The 27,150-nt window shown below is 46.1% G+C and overlaps 3 protein-coding genes across 5 annotated transcripts; 1 reads left to right on the top strand and 2 right to left on the bottom strand.

The window, feature by feature from the left end:
* Window positions 1-5,150: 5,150 nt before the first annotated feature.
* LOC123063755 (probable serine/threonine-protein kinase PBL25) lies at window positions 5,151-6,726 on the bottom strand. Its single transcript, XM_044487671.1, has one exon. It carries the CDS (start codon window positions 6,495-6,497, stop codon window positions 5,265-5,267), a length of 1,233 nt encoding a protein of 410 aa, XP_044343606.1. The 5' UTR covers window positions 6,498-6,726; the 3' UTR covers window positions 5,151-5,264.
* Window positions 6,727-6,898: 172 nt separating this feature from the next.
* On the bottom strand, window positions 6,899-14,494 carry LOC123063754 (E3 SUMO-protein ligase SIZ1). 3 transcript variants are annotated; one of them, XM_044487667.1, is made up of 17 exons: window positions 14,272-14,493; window positions 14,047-14,127; window positions 13,654-13,696; window positions 13,426-13,504; window positions 13,154-13,322; window positions 12,924-13,051; window positions 12,337-12,393; window positions 12,047-12,134; window positions 11,473-11,548; window positions 11,030-11,103; window positions 10,714-10,821; window positions 10,439-10,600; window positions 9,980-10,084; window positions 9,716-9,796; window positions 8,252-9,635; window positions 7,785-8,078; window positions 6,899-7,175 (listed from the first exon to the last, which is right to left on the bottom strand). In XM_044487667.1, exons 1-16 carry the CDS (start codon window positions 14,296-14,298, stop codon window positions 7,951-7,953), a joined length of 2,790 nt encoding a protein of 929 aa, XP_044343602.1. In that variant the 5' UTR covers window positions 14,299-14,493; the 3' UTR covers window positions 6,899-7,175; window positions 7,785-7,950. The 3 variants fall into 3 exon arrangements, with proteins under 3 accessions (XP_044343602.1, XP_044343605.1, XP_044343603.1); XM_044487670.1 differs by having other exon boundaries at window positions 13,154-13,319; XM_044487668.1 differs by lacking the exon at window positions 6,899-7,175 and having other exon boundaries at window positions 7,764-8,078; window positions 14,272-14,494.
* Window positions 14,495-17,702: 3,208 nt separating this feature from the next.
* Window positions 17,703-22,094, top strand: LOC123063753 (protein IQ-DOMAIN 2). The gene is made up of 5 exons (XM_044487666.1): window positions 17,703-18,066; window positions 18,154-18,600; window positions 19,511-19,726; window positions 20,920-21,039; window positions 21,154-22,094. Exons 1-5 carry the CDS (start codon window positions 18,001-18,003, stop codon window positions 21,898-21,900), a joined length of 1,596 nt encoding a protein of 531 aa, XP_044343601.1. The 5' UTR covers window positions 17,703-18,000; the 3' UTR covers window positions 21,901-22,094.
* The last annotated feature ends 5,056 nt before the right edge of the window (window positions 22,095-27,150 follow it).

Below are 27,150 nucleotides of genomic sequence, written 5' to 3'. Positions count from 1 at the left end.
CACTAGTATGCCTCTACTTGACTAGCTCGTTAATCAAAGATGGTTATGTTTCCTAACCATTGACAAAGAGTTGTTATTTGATTAACGGGATCACATCATTAGTTGAATGATCTGATTGACATGACTCATTCCATTGGCTTAGCACCCGATCGTTTAGTATGTTGCTATTGCTTTCTCATGACTTATACATGTTCCTATGACTATGAGATTATGTAACTCCCGTGTGCCGGAGGAACACTTTGTGTGCTACCAAACGTCACAACATAACTGGGTGATTATAAAGGTGCTCTACAGGTGTCTCCAAAGGTACATGTTGGGTTGACGTATTTCGAGATTAGGATTTGTCACTCCGATCGTCGGAGAGGTATCTCTGGGCCCTCTCGGTAATGCACATCACTTAAGCCTTGCAAGCAATGCAACTAATGAGTTAGTTACGAGATGATGTATTACGGAACGAGTAAAGAGACTTGCCAGTAACGAGATTGAACTAGGTATTGGATACTGACGATCGAATCTCGGGCAAGTAACATACCGATGACAAAGGGAACAACGTATGTTGTTATGCGGTCTGACCGATAACGATCTTCGTAGAATATGTAGGAGCCAATATGGGCATCCAAGTCCCGCTATTGGTTATTGACCGGAGACATGTCTCGGTCATGTCTACATTGTTCTCGAACCCGTAGGGTCCGCACGCTTAAGGTTTCGGTAACAGTTATATTATGAGTTTATACATTTTGATGTACCGAAGGTTGTTCGGAGTCCCGGATGTGATCACGGACATGACGAGGAGTCTCGAAATGGTCGAGACATAAAGATTGATATATTGGAAGCCTATGTTTGGATATCGGAAGTGTTCCGGGTGAAATCGGGATTTTATCGGAGTACCGGGAGGTTACCGGAACCCCCCGGGAGCTAAATGGGCCTTAATGGGCCTTAGTGGAAGAAGAGAAGAGGCGGCAGGGCTAGGGCTGCGCGCCCCTCCCCCCTAGTCCGAATAGGACAAGGAGAGAGGGGGCCGACGCCCCCCTCCTTCTCTCTCTCTCTTTTCCACCTCATGAATCCTATTCCAACTAGGATTGGGGGAGAAGTCCTACTCCCGGAGGGAGTAGGACTCCTCCTGGCGCGCCCTATGGTGGCCGGCCAGCCTCCCCCTCTTGAACCTTTATATACGGAGGCAGGGGCACCCCAGAAACACACAAGTTGATCCACGTGATCATATTCTTAGCCGTGTGCGGCGCCCCCTGCCACCATAGTCCTCGATAATATTGTAGCGGTGCCTAGGCGAAGCCCTGCAACAGTAGTACATCAAGATCGTCACCACGCCGTCGTGCTGACGGAACTCTTCCCCGACACTTTGCTGGATCGGAGTCCGGGGATCGTCATCGAGCTGAACGTGTGCTAGAACTCGGAGGTGTCGTAGTTCGGTGCTTGATCGGTCGGGCCGTGAAGACGTACGACTACATCAACCGTGTTGTGCTAACGCTTCCGCTGTCGATCTACATGGGTACGTAGATCACACTCTCCCCTCTCGTTGCTATACATCACCATGATCTTGCTTGTGCATCGGAAATTTTTTGAAATTACTACGTTCCCCTACAAGGTCCATATCACAAGTGGCAATATAAAGTGATGTTCTTTCGCACTAAGATTTTGTGCATCCAACCATAAAAGCGCATGACAACCTCTGCTTCCATCTGCGAAGGGCCTATCTTTTACTTTTATCTCCTACCTTGCATAAGAGTCATGGTGATCTTCACCCTTCATTTTTACATTTTATCCTTTGGCAAGCACAGTATGTTGGAAAGATCCTGGTATATATGGCTAATTGGATGTGAGTTTTCATGAACTATTATTGTTGACATTACCCTTGAGGTAAAACATTGGGAGGCAAAACTATAAGCCCCTATCTTTTCTCTGTGTCCGATTAAAACTCCATATCCATAAGTATTGTGTGAGTGTCAGCAATTATGAAAGACTATATGATAGTTGAGTATGTGGACTTGCTGAAAAGCTCTTATACATTGACTATTTCCTATGTTATGATAAATTGCAATTGCTCCAATGACTGAGATTATAGCTTGTTAGTTTTCAATGAAGTTTACGATTCATATTTGAAATTGTGATTGAATTATTACTCTAGCATAAGAGATCATATGGCAAGAATTATATAAGTTGTTGTTCTAAGAATGATCACGATGTCCTCATGTCCATATTTTATTTTTATCGACAACTCTATCTCTACACATGTGGACATATTTTTCGATTTCGGCTTTCGCTTGAGGACAAGTGAGGTCTAAGCTTGGGGGAGTTGATACGTCCATTTTGCATCATGCTTTTATATCGATATTTATTGCATTATGGGCTGTTATTACACATTATGTCACAATGCTTATGCCTATTCTCTCTTATTTTACAAAGTTTACATAAAGAGGGAGAATGCCGACAGCTGGGATTCTGGGCTGAAAAATGAGCAAATATTAGAGACCTATTCTGCACAGCTCCAAAAGTCCTGAAACTTCACGAAAGTCATTTTTAGAATATATAAAAAATAATGAGCGCAAGAAGTTCCAGAGGGGGCCACACCCTGCCCACGAGGATGGGGGGCGCGCCCTACCCCTGGGCGCGCCCCCCTGCCTCGTGGGTCCCCTGGTGGCCCTCCGATGCCCATCTTCTGCTATATGGAGTCTTTAGATGAGGAAAAAAATCATAAGCCATCTTTCCGGACGAGACTCCGTCGCCATGAGGCGGAACCAATCTAGGGCTCTGGCGAAGCTGTTCTGCCGGGGAAACTTCCCTCCGAGAGGGGGAAATCATCGCCATCGTCATCACCAACGATCCTCTCATCGGGAGGGGGTCAATCTCCATCAACATCTTTACCAGCACCATCTCCTCTCAAACCCTAGTTCATCTCTTGTATCCAATTCTTGTCTGCAAGGCCGGGATTGGTACTAGTAGGTTGCTAGTAGTGTTAATTACTCCTTGTAGTTGATGCTAGTTGGTTTATTTGGCGGAAGATCATATGTTCAGATCCTATATGCATATTAACACCCCTCTGATTATGAACATGAATATGCTTTGTGAGTAGTTACATTTGTTCCTGAGGACATGGGAGAAGTCTTGCTATTAGTAGTCATGTGAGTTTGGTATTCGTTCGATATTCGTTCGATATTTTGATGACATGTATGGTGTCTCTCCTCTAGTGGTGTTATGTGAACGTCGACTACATAACACTTCACCATTATTTGGGCCTAGAGGAAGGCATTGGGAAGTAATAAGTAGATGATGGGTTGCTAGAGTGACAGAAGCTTAAACCCTAGTTTATGTGTTGCTTCGTAAGGGGCTGATTTGGATCCACATGTTTCATGCTATGGTTAGGTTTACCTTAATACTTTTGTTGTAGTTGCGGATGCTTGCAATAGAGGTTAATCATAAGTGGGATGCTTGTCCAAGTAAGGATAGTACCCAAGCACCGGTCCACCCACATACCAAATTATCAAAGTACCGAACGCGAACCATATGAACGTGATGAAAACTAGCTTGACGATATTCCCATGTGTCCTCGGGAGCGCTTTTCTCTATATAAGAGTTTGTCCAAACTTGTCCTTTGCTACAAAAAGGATTGGGCCACCTTGCTGCACTTTATTTACTAGTAGTGTTGCTAGTCCGGGATTGGTACCTGTAGGTTGCTAGTAGTGTTGATTACTCCTTGTAGTTGATGCTAGTTGGTTTATTTGGTGGAAGATCATATGTTCAGATCCTATATGCATATTAATACCCCTCTGATTATGCACATGAATATGCTTCGTGAGTAGTTACGTTTGTTCTTGAGGACATGGGAGAAGTCTTGCTATTAGTAGTCATGTGAATTTGGTCTTCGTTCGATATTTTGATGAGATGTATGTTGTCTCTCCTCTAGTGGTGTTATGTGAACGTCGACTACATGACACTTCATCATTATTTGGGCCTAGAGGAAGGCATTGGGAAGTAATAAGTAGATGATGCGTTGCTAGAGTGACAGAAGTTTAAACCCTAGTTTATGCGTTGCTTCGTAAGGGGCTGATTTGGATACACATGTTTCATGCTATGGTTAGGTTTACCTTAATACTTTTGTTGTAGCTGCGGATGCTTGTAATAGAGGTTAATCATAAGTGGGATGCTTGTCCAAGTAAGGACAGCACCCAAGCACCGGTCCACCCACATACCAAATTATCAAAGTACCGAACGTGAATCATATGATCGTGATGAAACCTAGCTTGACGATAATTTCCATGTGTCCTCGGGAGCGCTTTTCTCTATATAAGAATTTGTTCAGGCTTGTCCTTTGCTACAAAAAGGATTGGGCCACCTTGCTGCACTTTATTTACTTTTGTTACTTGTTGCTCATTACAAATTATCCTATCACAAAACTATCTGTTACCTATAATTTCAGTGCTTGCAGAGAATACCTTGCTGAAAACTGCTTATCATTTCCTTCTGCTCCTCGTTGGGTTCGACACTCTTACTTATCGAGAGGACTACGATAGATCCCCTATACTTGTGGGTCATCATGGGTGAGGAGGGGTGGAGTGGCAGAAGGGGGGGGGATGACGGTGATGGCAAGGGATCCCCGATAATCCTACACCTACGTAGCTTTACGAAACGTTCTACCTAACCTTCCCAATAACTCTTTCGCCCCCCCCCCCCCCCCTGATTTTCAGGTGGGCGGGGGCCCCTTCCTCCCCCTTCTCCAACCACAATTGTCCATGTGGCAGGTTACGTAAAACACGTAAAATTCTTTACGTGGATGTAGCATTACTCAGGGATCCCTCCCGGCTGCACGCGAGGGCAACTCGGTATGGGTAGGGAAAAAGAGAGAATCTCCACCAACCTTTGTGCCCTCTCTTTCAATGTTGCGGATGTCCCTTCCCTTTCCTTCCCTTTCCCTCATGCCATCGCACATCTCCTCATCTTTCCCCCTCCTCCTCCACCTTGAGACGTCGGCCCGCTGTCGACTATTAGCCGTAGCGCGAATGCGTCATGTCTCGATTCCGGTCTGATCAAAGTTAATATGACAGGTGGCACTGAAAAAAAGATTACTATCGATGTGCAAAGTTTGTCTCTAGCTCTTTCCAATGCAACTCATCATCAGGTACTCATACAAGTATCATCTAGTTGATCCATCAAAACCAATGGCGCCAAAACCAATCAACACGTGCGGTACGGTCGACTCCATCCATCCTAATAATGAATTAATTAAGCTCAAGCTAATTAAGCTATCTCATCTAGGCTTCTTCTTCTTGTCGCAAGGTTTCATCGGCCTGCAGCTGGGGCGGGGGCAACGGTAGCGGCTGCGCGGCGCTGGCGGCGGCGGCCTCGGCGAGGAAGGAGAGCGTGACGGCGGCGTCGCTCATGCACGGCCTCGCGGACGCCTGGTCCTGCAGGCACATGGCGGCCACGGCCACGGCCTGGTTGAGGTCGCGCTCGGGGAAGTCGCCCCGGAGCAGCGGGTCGGCCAGCTCCCGGTAGCGCTTGCTGTCCTTGAACATGGGCGCGGCCCATGTGACGAGCACCTGCTCCGGCGCCGGCCTGGCCGAGTCCACAGCCCTGCGGCCCGTGATGAGCTCGAGCAGGAGGACGCCGAAGCTGTAGACGTCGGACTTGACGCTGAGGCGGCCGGTGCGGATGTACTCGGGCGCGCAGTAGCCGTAGGTGCCCATGACGCGCGGGGAGCGCTCGGCGGGGCCGGGGCCGGCGGCGGAGGAGGAGGTGCTGCAGAGGCGGGCGAGGCCGAAGTCGGAGAGCTTGGGGCAGAAGGCGTCGTCGAGGAGGACGTTGGAGGACTTGAGGTCGCGGTAGATGACGGCCGGGTTGGCCGTCTCGTGGAGGTACTCGAGCCCCCTCGCGGCGCCCAGCGCCACCCGCATCCGCGTCTCCCAGCTCAGCGCCGCCCTCGCCGTCGCCCTGGGAGTGGCGGTGGCGAGGCGGTCGTCGAGGAGGAGGAGGTGGTCGGCGAGGGAGCCGAGGGCCATGTACTCGTAGACGAGCAGCCGCTGGTGGCCGTGGGAGCAGTAGCCGACGAGGCTGACGAGGTTGTGGTGGTGGAGGAGGCTGAGCATGAGCACCTCCACCACGAACTCGCGGTCGCCCTGCAGGCCCTCCAGGTCCAGCTGCTTCACCGCCACCAGCTGGCCGCCGTCCAGGCGCCCCCGGTAGACGCGGCCGAAGCCGCCCTCGCCCAGCAGGCAGTCGGCGCGGAAGTCGCCCGTGGCCGCCGCGAGCTGCTCGTAGGTGAAGGAGCGCGCGCTGCAGCTGGTGATGTTGCTGGGCCGCGTGCTCGGCTGCCGGCTTGCCGCGAAGCTGCCGCCGGACTTGCTGGAGGAGGAGGAGCGCAGGCTTCTTCGCCGGGAGCCGAGCCGCTTGACCGACGGCAGGGGCGCCACCGCCGGTGCCTTGTCCTCCTCCTCCTCCTCCTCGCCGTCCGCCTGCGGTGGCTTGAAGCATGAGAAGCAGCTCATCTCCGGCGGCCGTGCATCGATCGATCGATCCGAGTACGTACGGCGTTTGCTGTCTGTTACCCGGCCGGCGAGGAAACAAGGGAAGAAACCAGATTTAGTCTAGTTTTGCTTGCTTGCTTAATTATGGATGGATGGATGTGTTCCGGTGGTTGTTAGGCTCACTAACTATAATTAGGACGGACGGCCGGCCGGCCAGAGATAGATAGATAGATGCACACCAACAATGCAGCAAGTACATTTATTTTTCACACGTGCTTACAGTGTGATGCATAAAAAGAATAAATGATATGATGCTACATTTTCCAGGTTATCACCTGGCCTGCATTTGTTGTTCATGGAATGTAATAATAATAATCATGAACAAAATTCCGGAAAAGAGTAACAAGCATACACAAGAAACATGAAAAAAGAATGTAATAATAGTAAACATGAAAAAATAATTTAATTTCCGGAAAGAGTAGAAAGTATACTAGGGCATCTCACTCAATATTAGCAACACACAAGCCAACCCCTAATTACAATTTAATGATACACAAACCTCCACATCTCTATTTGTTTGCCTTCCATTTCGGCAAAGCACATATATATTTTTACATAGTCTGGTGGTCAAATGTACAATATGCTGCAGCAGACTGCCACAAAACCTATCAAGCCTTCCTTGCTCACTTCCTGTTATGTCTGCACCAATGTTGAAAAACACAAACACACGTCAGTGCATTATTATTTTTCCGATCAATTACACTTCATCACCTGGTAAACAATTTCAATGCATCACTAGCTGAATCTCCACGCGGCGAAAAGAAAAAAGGACTACATGAATGATGTGCCAGGCTTAAACAGCAACAATGTAAAAATATTGGATAAAGCTTCCCGGTTTTTACCATATGATATCATTGCAACAAGATGCCTATTTTGGAATCTCTCAACTTCATAAACTGAAATCAGTTTAGGACATAATATATTATGCGTGTGAATCAACAAAAACCACAATACGTATGATATATCATCCATGGACTAAGACAGTTAACCTATATAGCATTATAGCATACTTCCGTATCGATGCTGGCAAGCATAAAGCCATCTGTATCTCCTAGTAAAAGAGAAGCAGAAAGCCAGAGCAAACTAATCTTAAAACTTAGCCATGTGCACATTTCTTCCTTCATAAGGTGTAGCTATCTATATGGTCTGAACGGTATATCTAAAAACAATCCAGTTTGAACCTAAATATTCCCATTATTCGCCAAAACTGCAAATTTGCATTCTTAGGAAAACTGTAGTAGTACTCACCGTCAGATGTCCTTCAGGCGCACCCTCATTTCCAGCACTTGAAACTTCTGTAGTTTATACATCAGGTTAAACTATGAAAACATTCATGTTGGTTCTTCTTTACATCGGCCACAAGTACATCATGATTTCACAGCTATCCAAAGTAAGAAAGAAGAACTACTCAACGTCACTGCTGTGTCGTTAGTCGAGGCCTGACGGATCGAGGCTGCCGCGGAGGAGAAAATATCTTTTCAGCCCTTGTTTTTGAATTCCCTTTGTTACGCCTCTCATCATTCAAGCTGGGAGGCGAGCCTTCTGCAAACAACACGGGGAAAAGAAAAACAAAAGGCTGTCAACACTAAACCAACTAAACACTGGCACAAAGTATTGGGCCAGTTTAATCAGTTTATCAGCGGAGTTAATCAATCAGGAGAAAAACGGATAAATAACACAAAAGATAAAACTGAACTCATAGTAAAGAGACGAACCAGCATCACTCAATGGTTCCATCCTTCTCTCTTCCAGTGCAATCTGTGCTTGTGCTTGTCGGTTCGACGTCTCTGCCGGTTCCATTCTTCTTTCTTCCACTGCAATTTGCGCTTGTGGGTTAACAATGTCTGCTGGTTCCATCCTTCTCTCTTCCACTGTAACTTGTGCTTGTGGGCTCAACGCATCTGCTGGTTCCGTCCTCTCTTCCACTGCAATCTGTGCTTGTGGGTTCAACGCATCTGCTGGTTCTATCCTTGTCTCTTCCACTGCAATTTGCGCTTGCGGGTTCAACACATCTGCTGGTTCCATCCTTGTCTCTTCCACCGTCATTTGTGCTTGTGGGTTCAGCGTGTCTGCTGGTTCCATCCTTCTCTCTTCCACTGCGATTTGTGCTTGTGTGCTCACCGTATCTGCTGCCTCAGACTGTTCATTACTACCTCCACCCGCCGCAAGTGTAAGAGATATCCAATCTTCGTCTTCATCGTCATCAACAGGCTGGACCCCATTTGACATGTTGTCATGTCCATTCCGTTCTTCCTGAACGGGAACGCCAGATGGTTGAATAGGAAGAAAAATCCGCAGAGAAGAATCATCATTGCCGAAAGGCAACAGGTTATCGACCAAGCTTCTGGTGCGTACATGGCAGGTAGAAGGATCTCGAACCATGGAAGTGTCACTAGAGCCAGCGTGGCAGCCAAGGGTATAAGCACTTGGCGCTGCATCAGATGAATTGTGAGAACCAAGTAGAACATCAGCTCCGAAAAAATTGAACCCTTGCTCTGGTTGGGGTTGCGCAGACCAGGAAGTTATGTCAAAAATATCGCTGTTGTCGTTGAACAAATCAAGGCCAAGGCCCCCAACTACACCACCCTCCTGGTAACTTTCAGCAACTCCTGGCGCAGAAATGGGAGCAAATCCCAAACCACCAACATCACTATAGGCAGCTGGTGGAGACACTGTCACAACATTGTCATCATCGGAGTCGCTGAGAACAATGACATCTGCATCTTCGAGCTGTTGCTGTAGTCTATCATCAACTCTGTACATCTCACCAATTTGCGTGCTGCACTCACTCACACTTAGGTAGTCCCCATCCCTGTAAATTCCAGTGTGGCTACTGCTCATAGGCTTTGAGGGCTTTATGTCAACAGCTTTACTAGCTTCCCACAATCCATTAAGGCCTAGATTTCCCTTGCTGCCAATTCTTGAAGCTTCAGATTTTACATCACCAGCAACAGGTTTAGCGTCTTGTTTCAGTTCACACAGGGAACCGTCAGGCAGGTGCCACAGGGACAATTTTATATCTTCAACATCACCCTTCACACGCCAAGAGCCATCAGGCTTCACATCTATCTCAGTGACATCTTCACCGCAATTCCGAACCTGAATCACAGGAACAGTCTAAGAAAACCATAAAACTGCTAACAATACACAGAAAATGAAAATGACTTATTCAAACCTACCAGAGAAGCGATCCGGTTGAAATACCGATCAATGATCAAGCTCTCAATAGAATAATTCTTCAGACATGTTGGACATTGCCACTGCAAAAACCAACAAGTCTTTAAAAATAGGGCCACGTCAATCTGAAGAAAGTATGCATTTAAATGGACCAACCAATCATAATTACCCCGTCCATTGCCAAATGGACCAACACAAGTTGGACCAAAGTACAATGTTCATTATGCAGAGATCCTAGTTATGGATATGGAGGAATAAAATCTTACCTTTCGTGACCGTTGATTCAGCTCTACAAAAGTTTGCAGATCAAAAGAGCCCATGTGAGCACAAGGCTTGAACCTTCCCGCAGTCCTTATCCGGGATCCACTATTCTGTGAAATATTATCAGATAAAAAAATGTTCAACCCTTGAAGCTTCCATATCAGGAAGCACTGTAGAAAAGCTTATTTTGTACGTTGTGATGACATACTAATATAATGGCAGCCAAATACAGCTAGATAACCACTCGGTTGGAGTCAACTCAGTAATTCTTAACTTTTTTGGATGTCTGTCATTCTTAACTTGAGGGAAAGTGTGGCATGTAAAAGGACAGTATCAAGAGACAACCAGCTCATTGATCAATGACAAAGATACTGTTCATATATGGAATTCTTTCTTAAAATTCAAAACAATAAAGGCAATCTCATAACTAGAGGGAAAACAGAAATATGTAGAGAAATGCTCACAGGACAACGCAGGCTGACAGGAAAGAAGTCGGCAACCACTTCCAAATCACTATCGCTGTCAGCATCATCTGTAGTATTTCCACCTCTGAGACAGCGACAAACACGAGCAAGAGAATCCTCAAAAGACTCGCCATCAGCTTCCTTTGGCACCAAGTTTAGAACCTGAAAAGGTAATGTTTTAGTATAGATGATGGCATGTTTATTATCAGAAAAGTTTGCACCTTCTACAATTCACTTCAACAGCTAGGTAAGTAACAGGAGAGAGAGAGAAAAACCTGGTCAACTGTCCTCCTCTTTGCAATTCTGATCCCAAAACAAAATGGTCGGGCATCATCACTTGATAAAACTATTTTATTCTGTCCTTCTCGGCAAAAGGTTGTTATCTGCAAAGCAGTCCAAAAACATAAAAGCTCTGAACTGTGCAGATGTGTTGTTTACAAGGGACTCACAATTAAATTAAATTGAATTGTTTCTCAAAAAAAAATGAATTGCCAAGAAAAGCAACTGATAACTTTAAGATGACTAAAGACAGATAATAGACATAGTTCTGTTGGTTAAGATGCACTAGCGATGAAATAGGAGTGCACTCACCACCGGCCCATCATCCCGTCCATTAATCCCTAGTAACTGAGTGCTAGGCCTGGGAACTACTCGCACTTGTATACCTGATGAAAACATGAAACCAATATTGAGAATGATCCTCCATGCCTTGCTCATAAAAGAATTTACCAAGATAAATGCATTGCAACACCTAAACAAGGCTCACTGTACATATCTGCATACAGTATATAAAATTATAAATGAACAAATAAAATCTTCAAAAAAATAAATTGATAAATTCACTACTTGATACTAATGAACTACAGCATGACTCAAGGGCCTCTTTCGAGATACTACATGTCTACCTCTATTTTGGAGTATAGAATGACTCAAACTCTGAGTCTGAGGACACAAAAATAGGACCGCATGAATCATATAACAAATCATGTCTGCGATCTCAACTGTACTAGAAAGCTGAAAAGCAAAAGCTGTACCGTTCACTTGTAAGTCTGCATTCTGAGGCCAGTGCATCCTGAACTGAACTTTGTCGTTCAGAAGCATACACCAAACCTGCAAAGGAGCATGCCCTCATCAGCAACATGCTGCATGACATACACAAAAAAAACTACTAGTGTGTTGTCTTTACAAACAAACAACTAGGGAGTTTAACCCTATAACGAGAATATAACGCTCCAGCAGCCCAGGCCTACAGGCACTGCACGAGATAAACGTAGGAATTTTGTCCTTGTGCAAACATAACGTTAGAAAGTGCATTTATTCTTATTCATAATAAAGAGAAAAGCACCATGTAAAAGGTTAAAAATCACAAAAAGAAAATCTGCAATTTGGTACTCTTGAAGGAGTTTCGCCTTTGACAACATGACAAGCAATCATGAACATGCCACACTCAGTTAATTTTATAGCACCCTCCCCTTTAGAAAAGGTTATGAAAAAGCAGCATCACACTGCTAATAATTTCCATATGACATTATTAAAGTGTCATTGTCCTTGTGGAAAGGAAATGTAAAGGATGACAGTAATCAGTCTCAGAGGAAAAGGGAATCAAACCTGAATATCATATTCCACTCTCTGAACAGTCTCCCTCTCAGCTCGAGTAAGTAGAAAAGTTCTCTCCACACTCTGAGGAACATTCACTCTGCAAATGGTTGAGAATTCTGTAAGATTACTGTGGACTGAATGTAGCACATAATAGTGTGACTGACAAAGCCAACGAAGAGTATTCTACTACAAATAAGGTCACTCCTTCCAATATAATTTGAAATGCTCAGCAAGTGATGATTATAGTGTAGCAATTACCAGACTATCAAGGAATACATTGCCCATAAAGTTACACTTACCCATCATTTGTAATCAGTCTCACAGGTAGTAAAGGATTTCCAGTAGTAATCCAATATCTGCAGGTTCAAAATAGTCACTGTAGCAAATGTGCAGAAACTATTTCAATTCCAAGCAATCCATGCAGGAATAGAGACAAAGTTGTATAGAATCAATAGGAAACTTATTGGGTTAAATCTTGTTCCCTCAGATATTGTCATGATATACTAGAAGACAGTTTTAGAGACAAGGCGCAACATGTAGTGCTACACGAGAGCTCCAAATAAGATCCATAAGGTTCCTTTTCAGCCTACTGGCAAATAATGGGAGTCTGAATCAACCAATCAGTCATACAGTTGATGCAACTCTCGACCTGACAAGTTCGTTAAATTCCTACCTAGGTTACAACAGTAGAGTTGTATATGTATAAGGATCATGATTAAGTTTACCATTAGTGCCCATTTGGTTGGACATGCTAACTTTGAATGCTGGAAGCAACAAATAGTCTGAATCGCTTTGAAGTTTCCAGTAACAGTAGTGCACCATATTTGTCAAGATGGCAAATGACAGAAAGAAATAGCAAATAGAAGTGGATTGTAGGAGGGCATACGGGTCTGCTCGGATTAGTCGGCACAACTGACAAAAGTAATGCTCTGGAGCTTCAGGTCTGACACCCACTGCAGGCTTCTCTGGAATCAGCACACAGTCGATATGCTGCTGGACCTGGCAATCGTCGCACTAGAAGAAGCAAGCACACAAACAATCAAACAAGTGTAGAAAACATGGTCATTTTTTGTACGTTGGAGAGAAGGACAGCCAGGGCAGGGCAGATGGGCACACCTTGACCACATTCCCGAGAACAAAGGATTGACCACAAAGGCAGCCAGAGTCAGGGCCCAATTGTTCCTTTTTAGCTTTGATGATGCGGTTGAAATCCGGCGTGACAGGCAGCTGGCTCTGAGCAGGAGATACCACGAGGTCAGGAGGACCGTGGACTTGCATCTTCCTGCTATGGCAATGAATGAATGGTGTGATAAGCCAAGTACCAGTAGCACTGAAATAGGAAGGAAAGAAGGGTGGACAAGTGGGAAATGGCATGGAAGCTAGCTAACCTGTATATGTCGTCGACTATTTTGAGCACCGCCTCCTTGCTGGGAGCGTTCTTCCTCCCTCGACCAAGGTGCCATTGGGCTGAGGCAGCCACATACATATCAAGGCAAGTTAGTAAGTAGCAGGTGATTTTTTTTCCCTAAAAAAAACGCTGGGGCTGCTTTGCAGTTGATGACAGGGGTGCATTGCACGGGCACGGAGAGGGTTGGGAAAGAAGTGGGGCGGCTGACCTTGGTCGTCGGAGAGCAGGGCGAGGATCCTGTCGACGAGGTCCTGCAACAACAACGCATAGATGAGATGATTGGAGATGGATGACAATATAACCTGGTGCAGCATACGTATGAGAAGCTGTTGTGATGGTGGTAGAGTAGTAGATAATTTGGAAACATGAGAGAGTGGATCCATCCATTGAATTGAATGTAGTTAAAACGGATGGAATAAATAGTGATGGGTACTACTCCTAGAGAGCAGTAATGAACAAGGATATATATATATATATATATATATATATATATATATATATATATATATATATATATATATATGATAGGTAGTATGGTAGGAGGGAAAGATGGAGATGAGAGGAGAGGAGATGAGATGAGATGAGATGAGGAGTACGGTACCTGCTTCTTGCCGTGCTTGGGGAGGGAGAGGTGGATGAGCACGTCCTTGAGCTCCTTGATCCTGAAGTAGGCAAGCTTGTCCTGCCATCACCAACAAGTAGAAGAGCAACTCAGGATTAGATTAGATTACTAGACGGGACCCCTGGATGGAACCGGAGAATGGATCCTAAGCAAAGAAGCGAGCGAGAGAGAGAGAGGGTGTGTGTGGATCGGATGAGGACCGACCTTGCAGGTGGAGGCCAGGTCCCCCATGGACCCAGTCGAGGCAGCGGCGGCGGCGGCGGCCCTGGACCCAGTGGAGGTCGGCGGCGGCGGCGGCGGTGGCGTGTGAATCGGTTCGATCGATCGGTTTCAGTTTTGTGGCTCCCCCGCCGCCGGACGGGGGGAAGGGAAGGGGGGGAAAGGGTGGGGGACGGACGGACGCGTCCGCCGCAAATCAAATCTGGTTTTCTTCGCCGCCGTACGAGTCCGCCTCTCTGTCTTTTTTTTCCTTTTTGACTCAAACCAAATCTTCCTTCTCTTCCTTGCTATAAACCCCCGTCATTATCCATCTCATTACACCATTTCTTTTTGAGAGTAGCCAGCCATTTCAATGTGATTTAAACCTCATTAATCCCATCATTCATTATTTAGTCGCACTAGTAGTTTGTGTCGAATTAACGGTCATTTTCCACCGGGCGGTGCGGGGTCAACGGCGATGTAAAGGGCTTCCACGACGTATGCCAACTGCCTAACTAGCTTTTTCGCATCCATTCCCTGATAGTTTCAAACTAGGAAAATATGCCATCGATCGACGTCAATACAGCATCTTCGCGCGGTCGACCGCTTTGTTGCGTTGCCTCGTCATTGTGCTTCACATCTTTTAATCCGTGTCGCTGCGGCCGTTCGATAACATCAACCCACCATTTCTAAGTTGTAACCGATAAATTTTGCACGGCCATTATCATATTAGATAACTAACTAGAGTCAGTATTTGCATCAATACTTCATTACGAAATTTGCTACTCGCTAACACCTAGAACTACTGAAACAATGTCTATATTTTGCAAATTCAAAACCTAGGGCTCCACCCGTTAATTAAGAATAAAAGCATTACCCTCTTACTTAGCTTAGCTACCCCTCCTCCCCCATGCACAAGGTTGCTCGCAAGGGTCATCATCATCACCTTTTTTTCAAAGAAAGCTACTTCAACTTCGTTACATCGAACAAGCCATAAGTTTATCCGACCTGAGTTCCACACATCCACGCTTGCCTATGCCAAACAACAAGTCATGAGGTTATCCAGCCCGAGGTCCACGCATCCACCCTCGCCTATGCCAAACAACAAGCTATGAGGTTATTCAGCCCGAGTTCCACGCATCCACGCTCGCCTATGCCAAACAATCAAGCCATCTAACACAAGCATATTTGCAAGGAACCTCTGATTTCGAGTACAAGCAACAAATGGGGAAAATAAGCAAATATTGCTCTGCTAGATAAACGGCCATCATCCGTCACCGCTCAGACCCTACCACGGCAACCACCACTCCAAGAGAAATGTACAAGCCTGGGACCTGTGAGCATGTGGGCAAACCAAGTACCAAGCCATGGAGCGACTCAAACAAGACTCAAAAGTCATGCCTGGCCAACACTGAATTGCAACCCTCTAGTCAAGATGGATGTAAACCTTTTTTAAGAAAACTCGCCTTGTGGAGCTTTACTCAGTTGGCGAAGGCAAGCCCAACCGTAAAGTGCGGGGCAAAAAGCTAGGGATTACATCCAAGTTCTTTACAAGATTTCCAAACATTAAAGCTTCTTTAATTGTGTTATGAGTTGCCTCATTTGCCTAACACTAAGCAAAAAAGAAGTTTGAATCCATGGAAAGAGTGTACGATCTCCTTCATCTGACATAAAATATGGAAGTCTATTGATTTTTCTGAGCTTGACTTTCATAGTCTTTTAACTTTTAGACAATCAATCTCCAACTGAACATGCTGAAGATCCCTATTGCGAGCAAATAGCGACGCATCCCGACATGGTAGCATCTCCACCGACATCAGATCCAATACCCGAACATAGAGGGACACCAAAAGTTGCCAAGAAATTTCCCAAATGGGCTCTTGCAACCATCCCAACTCCTCTTCGACCACCCAAAACAATGTACCGTCATATTTAACTTAACCCAAACCGGTTCAAGAGCAGTCCATTTGATAATTGTCATCAGTACATGAGCGTTTTTCAGCACCTAGTCTAGTTCTCGAACAATACCATACATAATGATCATAGGTTGTTGCCGCTGGTACCGAACTCTCCATGAGTGCAATTATTTCTCAAGTGGCAAAATGCCTACATAAAAGTTACCATAATTGCCCTTCCTCCTTTTGGCACCAAGCATGGGTCCAAAATATATACCGTCCAAGTATTAAGGTGCAGCCTTGGGATATTAAGCTCGAACAGAACTTGTGTTTCCTCCCAAAAGACCGTCCAAGTATTAAGGTGCAGCCTTGGGATATTAAGCTCGAACAGAACTTGTGTTTCCTCCCAAAAGAGCTTGGCCTGATCGTATGTCAATAAGCGATGATAAAGAGACTCTTTTTCAAGTCCACACATGGGAGAAATGGCAGCCTGCCTGATGTGCATCCAATGCAACTCTCCAAAACTTGACAGCAAGCCCCTGATAGCTCTCCATCAAAACACACGAATCCACACAGGTTCTAACGGGCTGTGTGGATCTGGGTTGTAAATGGGCGATATGCAAGTATGCATTTAGCAGGCCTATCATGGTCCAGTCCTCTGAAGTTGGACTAAGTCAAGTGGGCCTTAAGCAGGCCTTTGATTGACCAGCCTTTTTAACTAAGCAGTCCATTGTTTAGATCACGTCACGTGTCTATACGACATAGGTGCATGTCGTTCATTAGATGGGCAACACTTGTTCCAACCAAGAGCTGACGCGTGGTTTCGTTGGCGAATGAGAAGCCGGGACGTGGGTCGGAGTATCGTACCCACATGGAAAACCTTGCGACATAGAACCTTGTCAATCAGAGCCCACGATTGTGCCCCCGCCACGTTGATCTTATCATCGGTCACAAGCTTTTGTCTTCCCCATGATTGCGTCTTGCTGAAACTAGAGTGGAAAGGCTGGCGCAACATCTTAGAGAAGAAGATAGAAGGAGGTGAAAGGGGAATAGAAGAGACTGTGTGTTGTGACAGGTCATTCGATGTCCCTCCTCTCACACACTACGATACTATACCGCTATATAGTGGTCACGGTCTGGGCTTGACTTTGTTGTGCAACTGGGCTTCACTGCCCATCTGGGACTTCCTTTGCCTTTGTTGCTTGTCCATTCTTCTCTCGACTTTGATGGCAGTAGTTAAGAATGAGGTCTTGACACCATCACATAAATGGCTCTTTAACATTGATCGATATGTGGGTCCTCAAACAAGAACCCCCGTGCATATTCACGAGCATCTGCGTCCAGATGTATCACATTACCAACCATATCATCAATTTGTGCATGCCATGGAAATTAAGCCCAGCATATTAGAGGGGAGGTTGACCACCCCTACCCAAACTTGAGACGGTTAAACTTTTAAGTCAGAAGTGTGTAATATGATGTTGAACACCTCCAAAACTACAAAATGATTACAGACCAGTGACCTCCGCCCCATATCCAATATCCAAAATGATTACACACACGGTACCTGGGTTGGTTGAAGCTGGTCTGCTCTCTGGTGTGGCTGTGAGTGAGAGTGACCGAGTCTTCTTCCACCTTGCAGCTCCTCTCTCTTGTTGTTCCCGTCACGGTGCAGCAAGCAAACAAACAAACAATCAGATCGACACAGATCCGGTGGTTGCCTCACCTCACCTCACCGGATCTCCCCATTCCTTCTCCTCTTCTTGCTCTCCGCTGGACTGGACTCGAGTGGAAGCAAAGCAATCATCTTCATCTTATCTTGATCTTGGAAGATTGATTGATGGGGAAGAAGCCCAAGTGGCTGGGCGCCGTCAAGAAGGCTTTCAGCCCCGAATCCAAGGACCAGGTACGTCAGTCAGCAGTAATTTGCAAATCACACACACACACATAGACTGAATCCTGACCCAATTCCTACTGCTGTTCGATCTAGCAGAAACTGCAGAGGAGATTGGCCGCCGCCGGCAGCAGCAGCGCGGCCTACCCGCGGGATCTGACGCCCTCCGCCTCCTACCTCCAGGCCCGCGCCTCCTCCTCAGGCTCCGCCCTCCCCCGCTACCCCGACGACTTCCCGGAGGCCTCACTTCCTGCTTCAGCCCCGCTCCCCGTCGCTCAAACTCAAACTCAAACTCAAACTCAAACTCTAACTCAAACTCTAACCCAAGAGGAGGAGCATGAAATTGAGCATGTCGCCGCCGCGCCAGCGCCAGCGCCAGCGCCAGCCACGGATGCGCCGCTCCCTGCCCCTGCCCCTGCTGCCGCCGCACCACCACCACCACCACCACAGGCACAGGCCGCCATTGTGCCGGCTCCTTGTTCCTCTCCCATCCTGTCCAGGGAGCTCGCCGCCACCAAGATCCAGACCGCCTTCCGAGGTCACCTGGTAATACCCCCCACCCCCAAGGCCATCAAATACATACATTCTGCTTTCTTTCTTGACATAGAATCCCTTCCTTTAACATCAAGGCCATCAAATACCAACTCAACTGTCACTGCAAATTTTATATCATCCTTGATGATCAAAAGCCAGTCCTCAACTTGCCAGGTTGTTTTGTAAAATTGGCATCGGCTGATGCACTTGCAAGTTTTGACCTATAAATAGACCCCATTTTCATTCCGATGCGTTTGCTTACTTGGACGGTTTGCTCATCAACCATGCATGCTAGAATTAGTTCATTAATTGCACTGATTTTTTCTTTCTTAACTCTCTGTTTTTTTGGCTCCAACTGCCACTGCCTTTGCTGTGTGGTGTGAGGCAAATTGTCTGCCACTGCCTAAGCAGGGAAATCGAATATGACACTTGATGTACCCCCCCTAATGGAGCTTTAACTGAATATTTTCTGTTACGCACCAGCAGAATTTTCTTACACATATTTTAAGTGTGCCGAGCAAAGAATTACTGATACTGGTTTCCCCCATGTATGCATATCTATCTATCTATCTATCTATCTATCTATCCAGGCTGTTAATTACTGAAACCAGCATTCTTCATAGACATAGGATTCCTGTTACATCAAGACCATCAAATGCCAAATGAACTCTCAATTTTATATCATCGATGATTAATTAAAAACTAGTCTTGAACCTGCAAGTTAGTTTTTTTAATTCCCTAAATAATCTATGCTAAGTGTAAGCCTTTGTTGTGTGAGGCAGATTGCCTAAGCAGGAAAATCTAACTTGACACTTCCTGCAGTCCTAATGGAGCTTTAACTGAACCTTTTTTTTGTTACACACTAGCATCTTTTTACTGATACTATGAGTGTACCGACTGAATTGCTGCTATCCATTCCCAGGCAAGAAGGGCGCTGCGGGCATTGAAAGGCCTTGTCAGGCTCAAGTCTCTGGTCCAAGGCCACTCCGTCAAGCGCCAGGCCACCAGCACGCTTCGCTGCATGCAGACTCTATCCCGGGTCCAGTCCAAGATACGGACAAGGAGGATCAAGATGGCCGAGGAGAACCAGGCCCTTCAGCGCCAGCTCTTGTTGAACCAGGAACTAGAGACTCTCAGGGTATGCAGCAAACATCATCATTAATCAATAGTAGTAATATTCTTTATAGTAAAACATTTTGAACCTCCATACCGTTTTACTGACTTCCTAGCCAGTGGTAATTCCAGTACCATATGTAGAGCCTGATCTGATATCCTTACTGCTGTTGAAGCAGAAATATGCAGAATACTAGAGCAGTACCGTTGATTGGACCTCAACTTAACACACCGTGGTAAATACTGAGAGTTCTATTGATGATTGTGAATGGGAGCTGTAATACAGAGGGATTGTGTGTTATACGTTACTGGATTTGCTGCGACTGTTTAGCCTCAGTTTTAGTAGTCCGGTGTCGCCTATCTGAAGCCTGAATAACCATTGTCATATTATTGCAGAGTCAGGATTTGTCTGCTAATAAGACTCTTGATACTAAAACATTTTGAACCTCTATACCGTTTACTTAATTCCTAGTGGTATTTCTAGAATCTGATCTGAAATGGTTAGTGCTGTTGACCAGAAATATGCGTTTACAGTAAAACCTTTTTGAACCTCCATACTATTTTACTGAATTCCTAGGTGTGATCCCAGTACAATATGTATAACCGGATCAGATATTGTTAGTGTTGCTGGACCAGAAGTATGCAGAATACTAGAGCACTAGCGTTGATTGGGCCTGAACTTAACCCACTATGGTAAATACAGCGAGCTCTGCTGCTGATTACTGCTGGGAGCTAGAATACAGAGGGATCATCTGTCATGTTGCTGTAGTCCTTGCTCTTTAGCCTCTGTTTTAAGTTCTGGCATGGTGGTTTGTACTTGGGTGTTTCCTATCTGAAGTCCGAAGTCAATCACTGTCATACTGCAGGGTTTGAATTACTAGTCAGGATTTGTCTGCTTTTGATTTGATTCAGTATGCTTATTTGCTGCTCTTTACACAAGACGACTTTGGTTTAAATAAATGGTTATAAGAATGAAAAAGCAGTTAGCATTTGCAGAGAATTGAAAGAGTAATGTACCTCTCTGCAGTTCAAGATGAAATCCTTGTGAAATTCAGAACATATCTATACAGTTAAGGGGTCTGAGATTTTAGCACTTTAGTGTGTTTATTATTCAGTTAGGGCTATTTTTTGACATTTACTTTTGTAATAAGCATGATAAAAGCACAACCATATGAAAAGACATGTAACAAACTCTTCCCTGTTATTATATATAATAAGATGGGAGATCAGTGGAATACCAGCCTGCAGTCCAAGGAGCAGATCGAGGCCAGCCTCGTGAGCAGGCAAGAGGCCGCAGCTAGAAGAGAACGGGCCCTCGCATACGCGTTTTCCCATCAGGTCAGTTTGGTTGCATCATATTCAGTTCACAGCAGTCCATGCTAGGTTTTCATCAAGAGTCTTAGACAGACAGCATTTTGGACATGCATTCCTGTTTTTTCTTCTTCTTGACAGTGGAAGAGCACCTCAAGGTCTGCTAACCCGATGTTTGTGGACCCGAGCAACCCGCACTGGGGCTGGAGCTGGCTGGAGCGGTGGATGGCGTCGAGGCCGTTCGACGGCCGGAATGGGACGGCCGAGAAGGATGGCAGCAGCGTCGACCGCACGTCGGTGAACAGCACCAGCCTGAGCATGAACCTCGGCCAAGTGGAGACGGTCACAAAGGCCGACAACCAGGTGGTGGACTCTTTGAAGCCGAACGATGATAAGCCCACGCCGCTTTCGACTCCGAAGCCGTCCGGCCCTGCCCCCAGGCAGTCCCCGTCGACGCCCTCGCCGGTGCTGGCGAGGAAGAAGAGCGCGACGCCCAAGAGCGGAGACGGTGACGGCGACGACGCGAGGAGCGTGGTCAGCACTGTCCGGTCCGAGCGGCCCCGGAGGCACAGCATGGGCGCGTCCAGCGTGCGTGATGACGCGAGCCTGTCGGGCTCTTCCCCGTCGTCGGTGCCGAGCTACATGGCGGCCACCAAGTCGGCGTCGGCCAGGGCCAAGTCGCGTGTGCAGAGCCCGATGCTGACCGAGGGTGCTGCTCAAGCTGAGACGCTGGAGAAAGGATGGTCTTCTGTGGGTTCAGCGAAGAAGCGGCTGTCCTTTCCGGTTGGGACGCCGCCGGCGGCGACGAGGCGGCACTCCGGGCCTCCCAAGGTGCGGCAGGCGGCCGTGGAAGGTGGCACCGCGGAAGGGGACTCGTCGCTCGTGTGACATGCTTCATGGGAAGGAGATTCAGTATGGTCTGGAGCAGATCGGAATTTGTTGCATTTGTTGAGTGAAAGGAACATATAGAATGGTGTGTTGTGTGCATCCATTTGATTTGTTTTGTTTTGATTTCTTTTGTATGATGGCAGTATTCTTATTTGATTATTCATCATTGAATAAAAAGTAGTATCTGTCTGTAATGAAGATAAAAAGTACTGGTAGAATTTTAGATTTATTTGCAGGGCAGATCATCATCATGTGTATGGAGTAGTATGTATGTGTGCGTTGACAAGACGACGAGGAGTTTTTTCTCCAATGTAATTTATCGACTTGTTCTTCCTCGGATCGATCGCAACCATCAATTACCTACTAATCGTTCGTTTGGTTGACGACGTGCAGGCCTCCAAGGAGCTGGAGGTCCGAGGCCTCATGGACCTGGCATGCGGGGCCATCGCCGGCAGGATCAAGGGGAGGTCTGCCACCTCCTCCACATCAGGGACTTGCACCACCACCAGCTCTCGTCGGCGGCGAGTAGCGGGTCTCGTTGGACTGATGGAGAGCTCAAGCTGACGGAGAAGGCGCTGCGGGCTCCGCACGTGGTTCACCTCGTACGAGCCCACGCAGGACTACCACGTGTGCTATCGCTTCCACCACGAGTTCAACATGGCCTTGTTCCACTACCACAAAGAGAGTCAGTGCATATTTCTCTCTATTCACTATTCACTATTCACTATTGACATCCATCAACAACCTAAGTAAACCCTTACAGCTCGCTTCTGCCGTGGCCCGCCGCTCCACAAGACAACACCCGCGCGCGAGTCGCTCGTGGGAGCATGCCTCAACATCAGATCCTTCTTAAGTTCAAAAAAAAAAACATCAGATCCTTCAAGGTACGCGAATCGGACGTCGGCTTCCCGATCAACGTGTTTGGCACCGTCGTCGCAAGGGACTCGGTGGACTATAGATGCGTCTATCTCTTTAGGCGTCACAGGGACGATCCCCAACTCATCACCTCCCCGGTATGCGTGCATCTTCATCCCTTATCCGTCCATCGGCGTTTGGCTCTTCCTTCCTTCTTTCCTTCCTTCCTTCCTTCCTAGTGTGCAACCCACACTTTTTACATGATGTTTCTCCCCTTGATTAAACCCTTTTTGCATGTAGGATGATATGATATCTTTGTCGGACCCATGTCGAGCGCTAGTTCCGCAGAGTAGGCTTCATTTCGAGATCAATTTGAAGATCAAGTGCAATGGAGGGGCGGATCAAGATTTTAGCAAATGCTTGCAAGAATTCGATTCGGTCCGCCTCGCTACAGGAAAGGAGACCATGACCCTCGGTCTAGATAGTTATCTGAGTAGGCTGGAGTTGTCATGTGTGCAGGTTTACGCACCCGTGGAAGCCACCTTTGCCATCAATGTTCTAAAGGGCCCGTGTAATATCTCGAGAGTAGTCGTTGCGACTCGAGGAAACTTTAGTGATCGTAGAATCCTATACGAAGCAACGGGCGACAATATAGTGATTGGTGACGGTGCTTCCGTTCCGTTGACTCGTCGTGTGGTAGCCGTCCCACGGGATCAGAAGCTGGCGCTCTTTCTTGTCGGCGGCGACGACGTACTTGGACACCTTGCCCTCACTCTTGGTCATTCTGACGAAGTGGTCAACTGGATGATTAATGTATTTATTGAGATTAATGTATGATTTTTATCTGATGAATCTGCAAGCATAAGTAGAGGCCTATCTGGATGTGAATCTAATGATATGATTTGAGATGAGAAATATAGGACACATGCCGGTGCCAGAGGGGATTATAATTTGGACTTATCTCAAAGAAGCAAGGTTGGCATTTCGACAAAGGAAAGGAAAGGGAAAAAAAAAAACAATAATCAATTATCTGATGTTACATGATTTGATTCATTGATTGATTACTGGAGTAAGTGTAATTAAAATCAAGAGAAGGGGATATGTGTATAATTTTCATTTTTAGCGGGTAAACAACGTGTCCAGTGATTAGTGTATGCTCCCCATTCCATTTCTAGCAAGATGAGCACACCATTCGACTAATGTTGATGACGTGGGTTGCAATAACATAATGCAGTCTTCCTTGTGCTGAAGTTCGGGAACCAACCTAAAATCAACATTCTTCTCATCTCATGGGCATCTTCACTGTTTTTTGCGGTGGGTGGACGCTGTCTACTCCCGTAATACCAAAGTCGATGAACTCCACAACGTCCAAGCTCCCGCAGTCTGCCTCCTGCTTCATGATGCTGTGCGTCTGGAACCTCTGGAAGCATCGTAATGATGTCGTCGTTGGCGAGGATGCACGATGCCAACACCTGGCGGATCGGGCTTCCCAGGGAGGCGCGGGGCGATGCTCACCTCTGGCTCTTGTGTTTTTTTTTAGAACGAAGGCTTACGCAGAGTCCGACTTTGAATTAACAAAGCCATCAACCTGCTCATCTCTGGCTCTTGTGTTTTGCCCCAAGCTGATTTACTTCCGCTCTGCTAGCTGTTTAGGGCCTCCCCCACTCTCTACCGTCCTCCCCAACATGTAAAACTGCTAGTACTTGTTGGATCAAGCTCATATCCAGGCATTTTTTTTGGCCTTTAATGAAAATTCAGGCCTTCAACGACACAGATTTTGATAGCCAGTTATTCCGGTAGCGGCACCTCATTGCCTTTTTTTGGCAATTGGTTGTGTTTTGGTGGTACTTTCTCCTTACACTAGCATCTGTAAGTTCACATACACATACACGGACTGCGCTTCGGTGCCTTAAGGCAGTGCTACAAAACTTTTTTTTTTGTATTAAGCATAACTTTTGCCTTATGTATATATGTGTACCACATGTTGTTTCAGTTCAAGAGTAATGCTTGAGGCATGCATGTAACGTAGCCATAGGAAGTTTGAATTTGTCACTTTTTTTACTTTTGTTAAGCAAACTCCTTTGCTGAAAACCATTCTCTTTGGTCACTTATATTACTTTCCTACTACAGTAGTAAACCACCTGCCATCATATTTGTTGCTTGATGCCACTTATTTACTGCAGATAGATCTGCATGCTAAAAGGAAAGGAGTAACTAACATGGCGACCGTTGAAGGAGAGTTTGGTGTGAGCTCACTAGCATTCTATAGTCGAGTGCTGGGGGTTAGCATGTGCGCTCCTGCGACCTGCCTTATCCCCTCCGCCTACCGCCTGCCATGCCGCTCGCCATCGTCGCCACCACCCCTACTGCCCCGCATCGAAGGAGAGCGGCCCCGCCTGAGCCCACCCCAGCCTAATGGAGCGCAAGAAGCCACTCCGAGATCTCAAAGGGGAAGATAGCAACGGAAAAGTAAATAAGCGAAGAACAATATATGAAAAGCTCATAGGCAATGGATCGGTGATGGAGAATTATGTTAGATGCGATTTTTCATGCAACAATTATAACATAGGGTGACACAGAACTAGCTCCAATTCATCAATGTAATGTAGGCATTTATTCCGAATATAGTCATACGTGCTTATGAAAAAGAACTTGCATGACATCTTTTGTCCTACCCTCCCGTGGCAGTGGGGTCCTATTATAAACTAAGGGATATTAAGGCCTCCTTTTAATAGGGTACCGGACCAAAGCATTAACACATAGTGAATACATGAACTCCTCAAACTACGGTCATCACCGGGAGTGGTCCCGATTATTGTCACTTCGGGGTTGCCGGATCATAACACATAGTAGGTGACTATAAACTTGCAAGATAGGATCAAGAACTCACATATATTCATAAAAACATAACAGGTTCAGATATGAAATCATGGCACTCGGACCCTAGTGACAAGCATTAATCATAGCAAAGTCATAGCAACATCAATCTCAGAACATAGTTGATACTAGGGATCAAACCCTAACAAAACTAACTCGATTACATGATAATTCTCATCCAACCCATCATCGTCCAGCAAGCCTACGATGGAATTACTCACGCACAGCGGTGAGCATCATGGAATTGGTGATGGAGGAAGGTTGATGATGACAATGGCGACGGATTCGCCTCTCCGGAGCCCCGAACGGACTCCAGATCAGCCCTCCCGAGAGAGTTTAGGGCTTGGCGGCGGCTCCGTATCGTAAAACGCGATGAATCTTTCTCTCTGATTGTTTTCTTCCCGAACACGAATATATGGAGTTGGAGTTGAGGTCGGTGGAGCGTCAGGGGGCCCACGAGGCAGGGGGGCGCGCCTAGGGGGTAGGCGCGCCCCCACCCTCGTGGACAGGGTGTGGGCCCCCTGACGTGGATTCTTCTTCCAGTTTTTTAATATATTCCAAAAATAATCTCTGTTGATTTTCAGGTCATTCCGAGAACTTTTATTTCTGCACAAAAATAACACCATGGCAATTCTGCTGAAAACAGCGTTAGTCCCGGTTAGTTCCATTCAAATCATACAAGTTAGAGTCCAAAATAAAGGCAAAAGTGTTTGGAAAAGTAGATACGACGGAGACGTATCAACTCCTCCAAGCTTAAACATTTGCTTGTTCTCAAGCAATTCAGTTGATAAACAGAAAGTGATAAAGAGAAACTTTTACAAACTCTGTTTGCTCTTGTTGTTGTAAATATGTAAAGCCATCATTCAAGTTTTCAGCAAAGATTATGAACTAAATATATTCACAATAATATTTAGGTCTCATGTTTACTCATATCAATGGCATAATCAACTAGCGAGCAATAATAACAAATCTCGGATGACAGCACTTTTCTCAAAGCAATCATGATATGATATAATAAGATGGTATCTCGCTAGCCCTTTCTGAGACCGCAAAACATAAATGCAGAGCACCTTTACGGATCAAGGACTTTCTAGACATTGTAATTCATGGTAAAAGAGATCCAGTCACAGTCATACTCAATGTAAACTAACAGTAATGGATGCAAATGACAGAGGTGCTCTCCAACTGGCGCTTTTTAATAAGAGGATGATGACTCAACATGAAAGTAAATAGATAGGCCCTTCGCAGAGGGAAGCATGGATTTGTAGAGGTGCCAGAGCTCGGTTTTGAAATAGAGATGAATAATATTTTAAGCGGTATACTTTCATTGTCAACATAACAACCAAGAGATGGCGATATCTTCCATGCTACACACATTATAGGCGGTTCCCAAACAGAATGCTAACGTTTATACTCCCCCTCCACCGACAAGCATCAATCCATGGCTTGCTCGAAACAACGAGTGCCTCCAACTAATAAGAGTCCCAGGGGGAGTTTTGTTTGCAATTATTTTGATTT

Source organism: Triticum aestivum, chromosome 3A (assembly GCF_018294505.1).
Source record: "Triticum aestivum cultivar Chinese Spring chromosome 3A, IWGSC CS RefSeq v2.1, whole genome shotgun sequence".
Taxonomy (NCBI): domain Eukaryota; kingdom Viridiplantae; phylum Streptophyta; class Magnoliopsida; order Poales; family Poaceae; genus Triticum; species Triticum aestivum.
This window is presented reverse-complemented; position numbering and strand designations above follow the sequence as displayed.

Excerpts from the sequence above, each read along its gene's own strand:
- LOC123063753 (XM_044487666.1), top strand. The coding sequence starts at position 18,001 with ATGGGGAAGAAGCCCAAGTGGCTGGGCGCCGTCAAGAAGGCTTTCAGC. Across the intron at positions 18,601-19,510 it reads CCGCCTTCCGAGGTCACCTG|GCAAGAAGGGCGCTGCGGGC; the intron begins GTAATACCCCCC and ends ATCCATTCCCAG. Across the intron at positions 21,040-21,153 it reads CATACGCGTTTTCCCATCAG|TGGAAGAGCACCTCAAGGTC; the intron begins GTCAGTTTGGTT and ends TCTTCTTGACAG.
- LOC123063754 (XM_044487668.1), bottom strand. The coding sequence starts at position 14,298 with ATGGGGGACCTGGCCTCCACCTGCAAG. Across the intron at positions 14,128-14,271 it reads ACCTGGCCTCCACCTGCAAG|GACAAGCTTGCCTACTTCAG; the intron begins GTCGGTCCTCAT and ends TGGTGATGGCAG. Across the intron at positions 10,822-11,029 it reads GACGGGATGATGGGCCGGTG|ATAACAACCTTTTGCCGAGA; the intron begins GTGAGTGCACTC and ends ACTGCTTTGCAG.
- LOC123063755 (XM_044487671.1), bottom strand. The coding sequence starts at position 6,497 with ATGAGCTGCTTCTCATGCTTCAAGCCACCGCAGGCGGACGGCGAGGAG.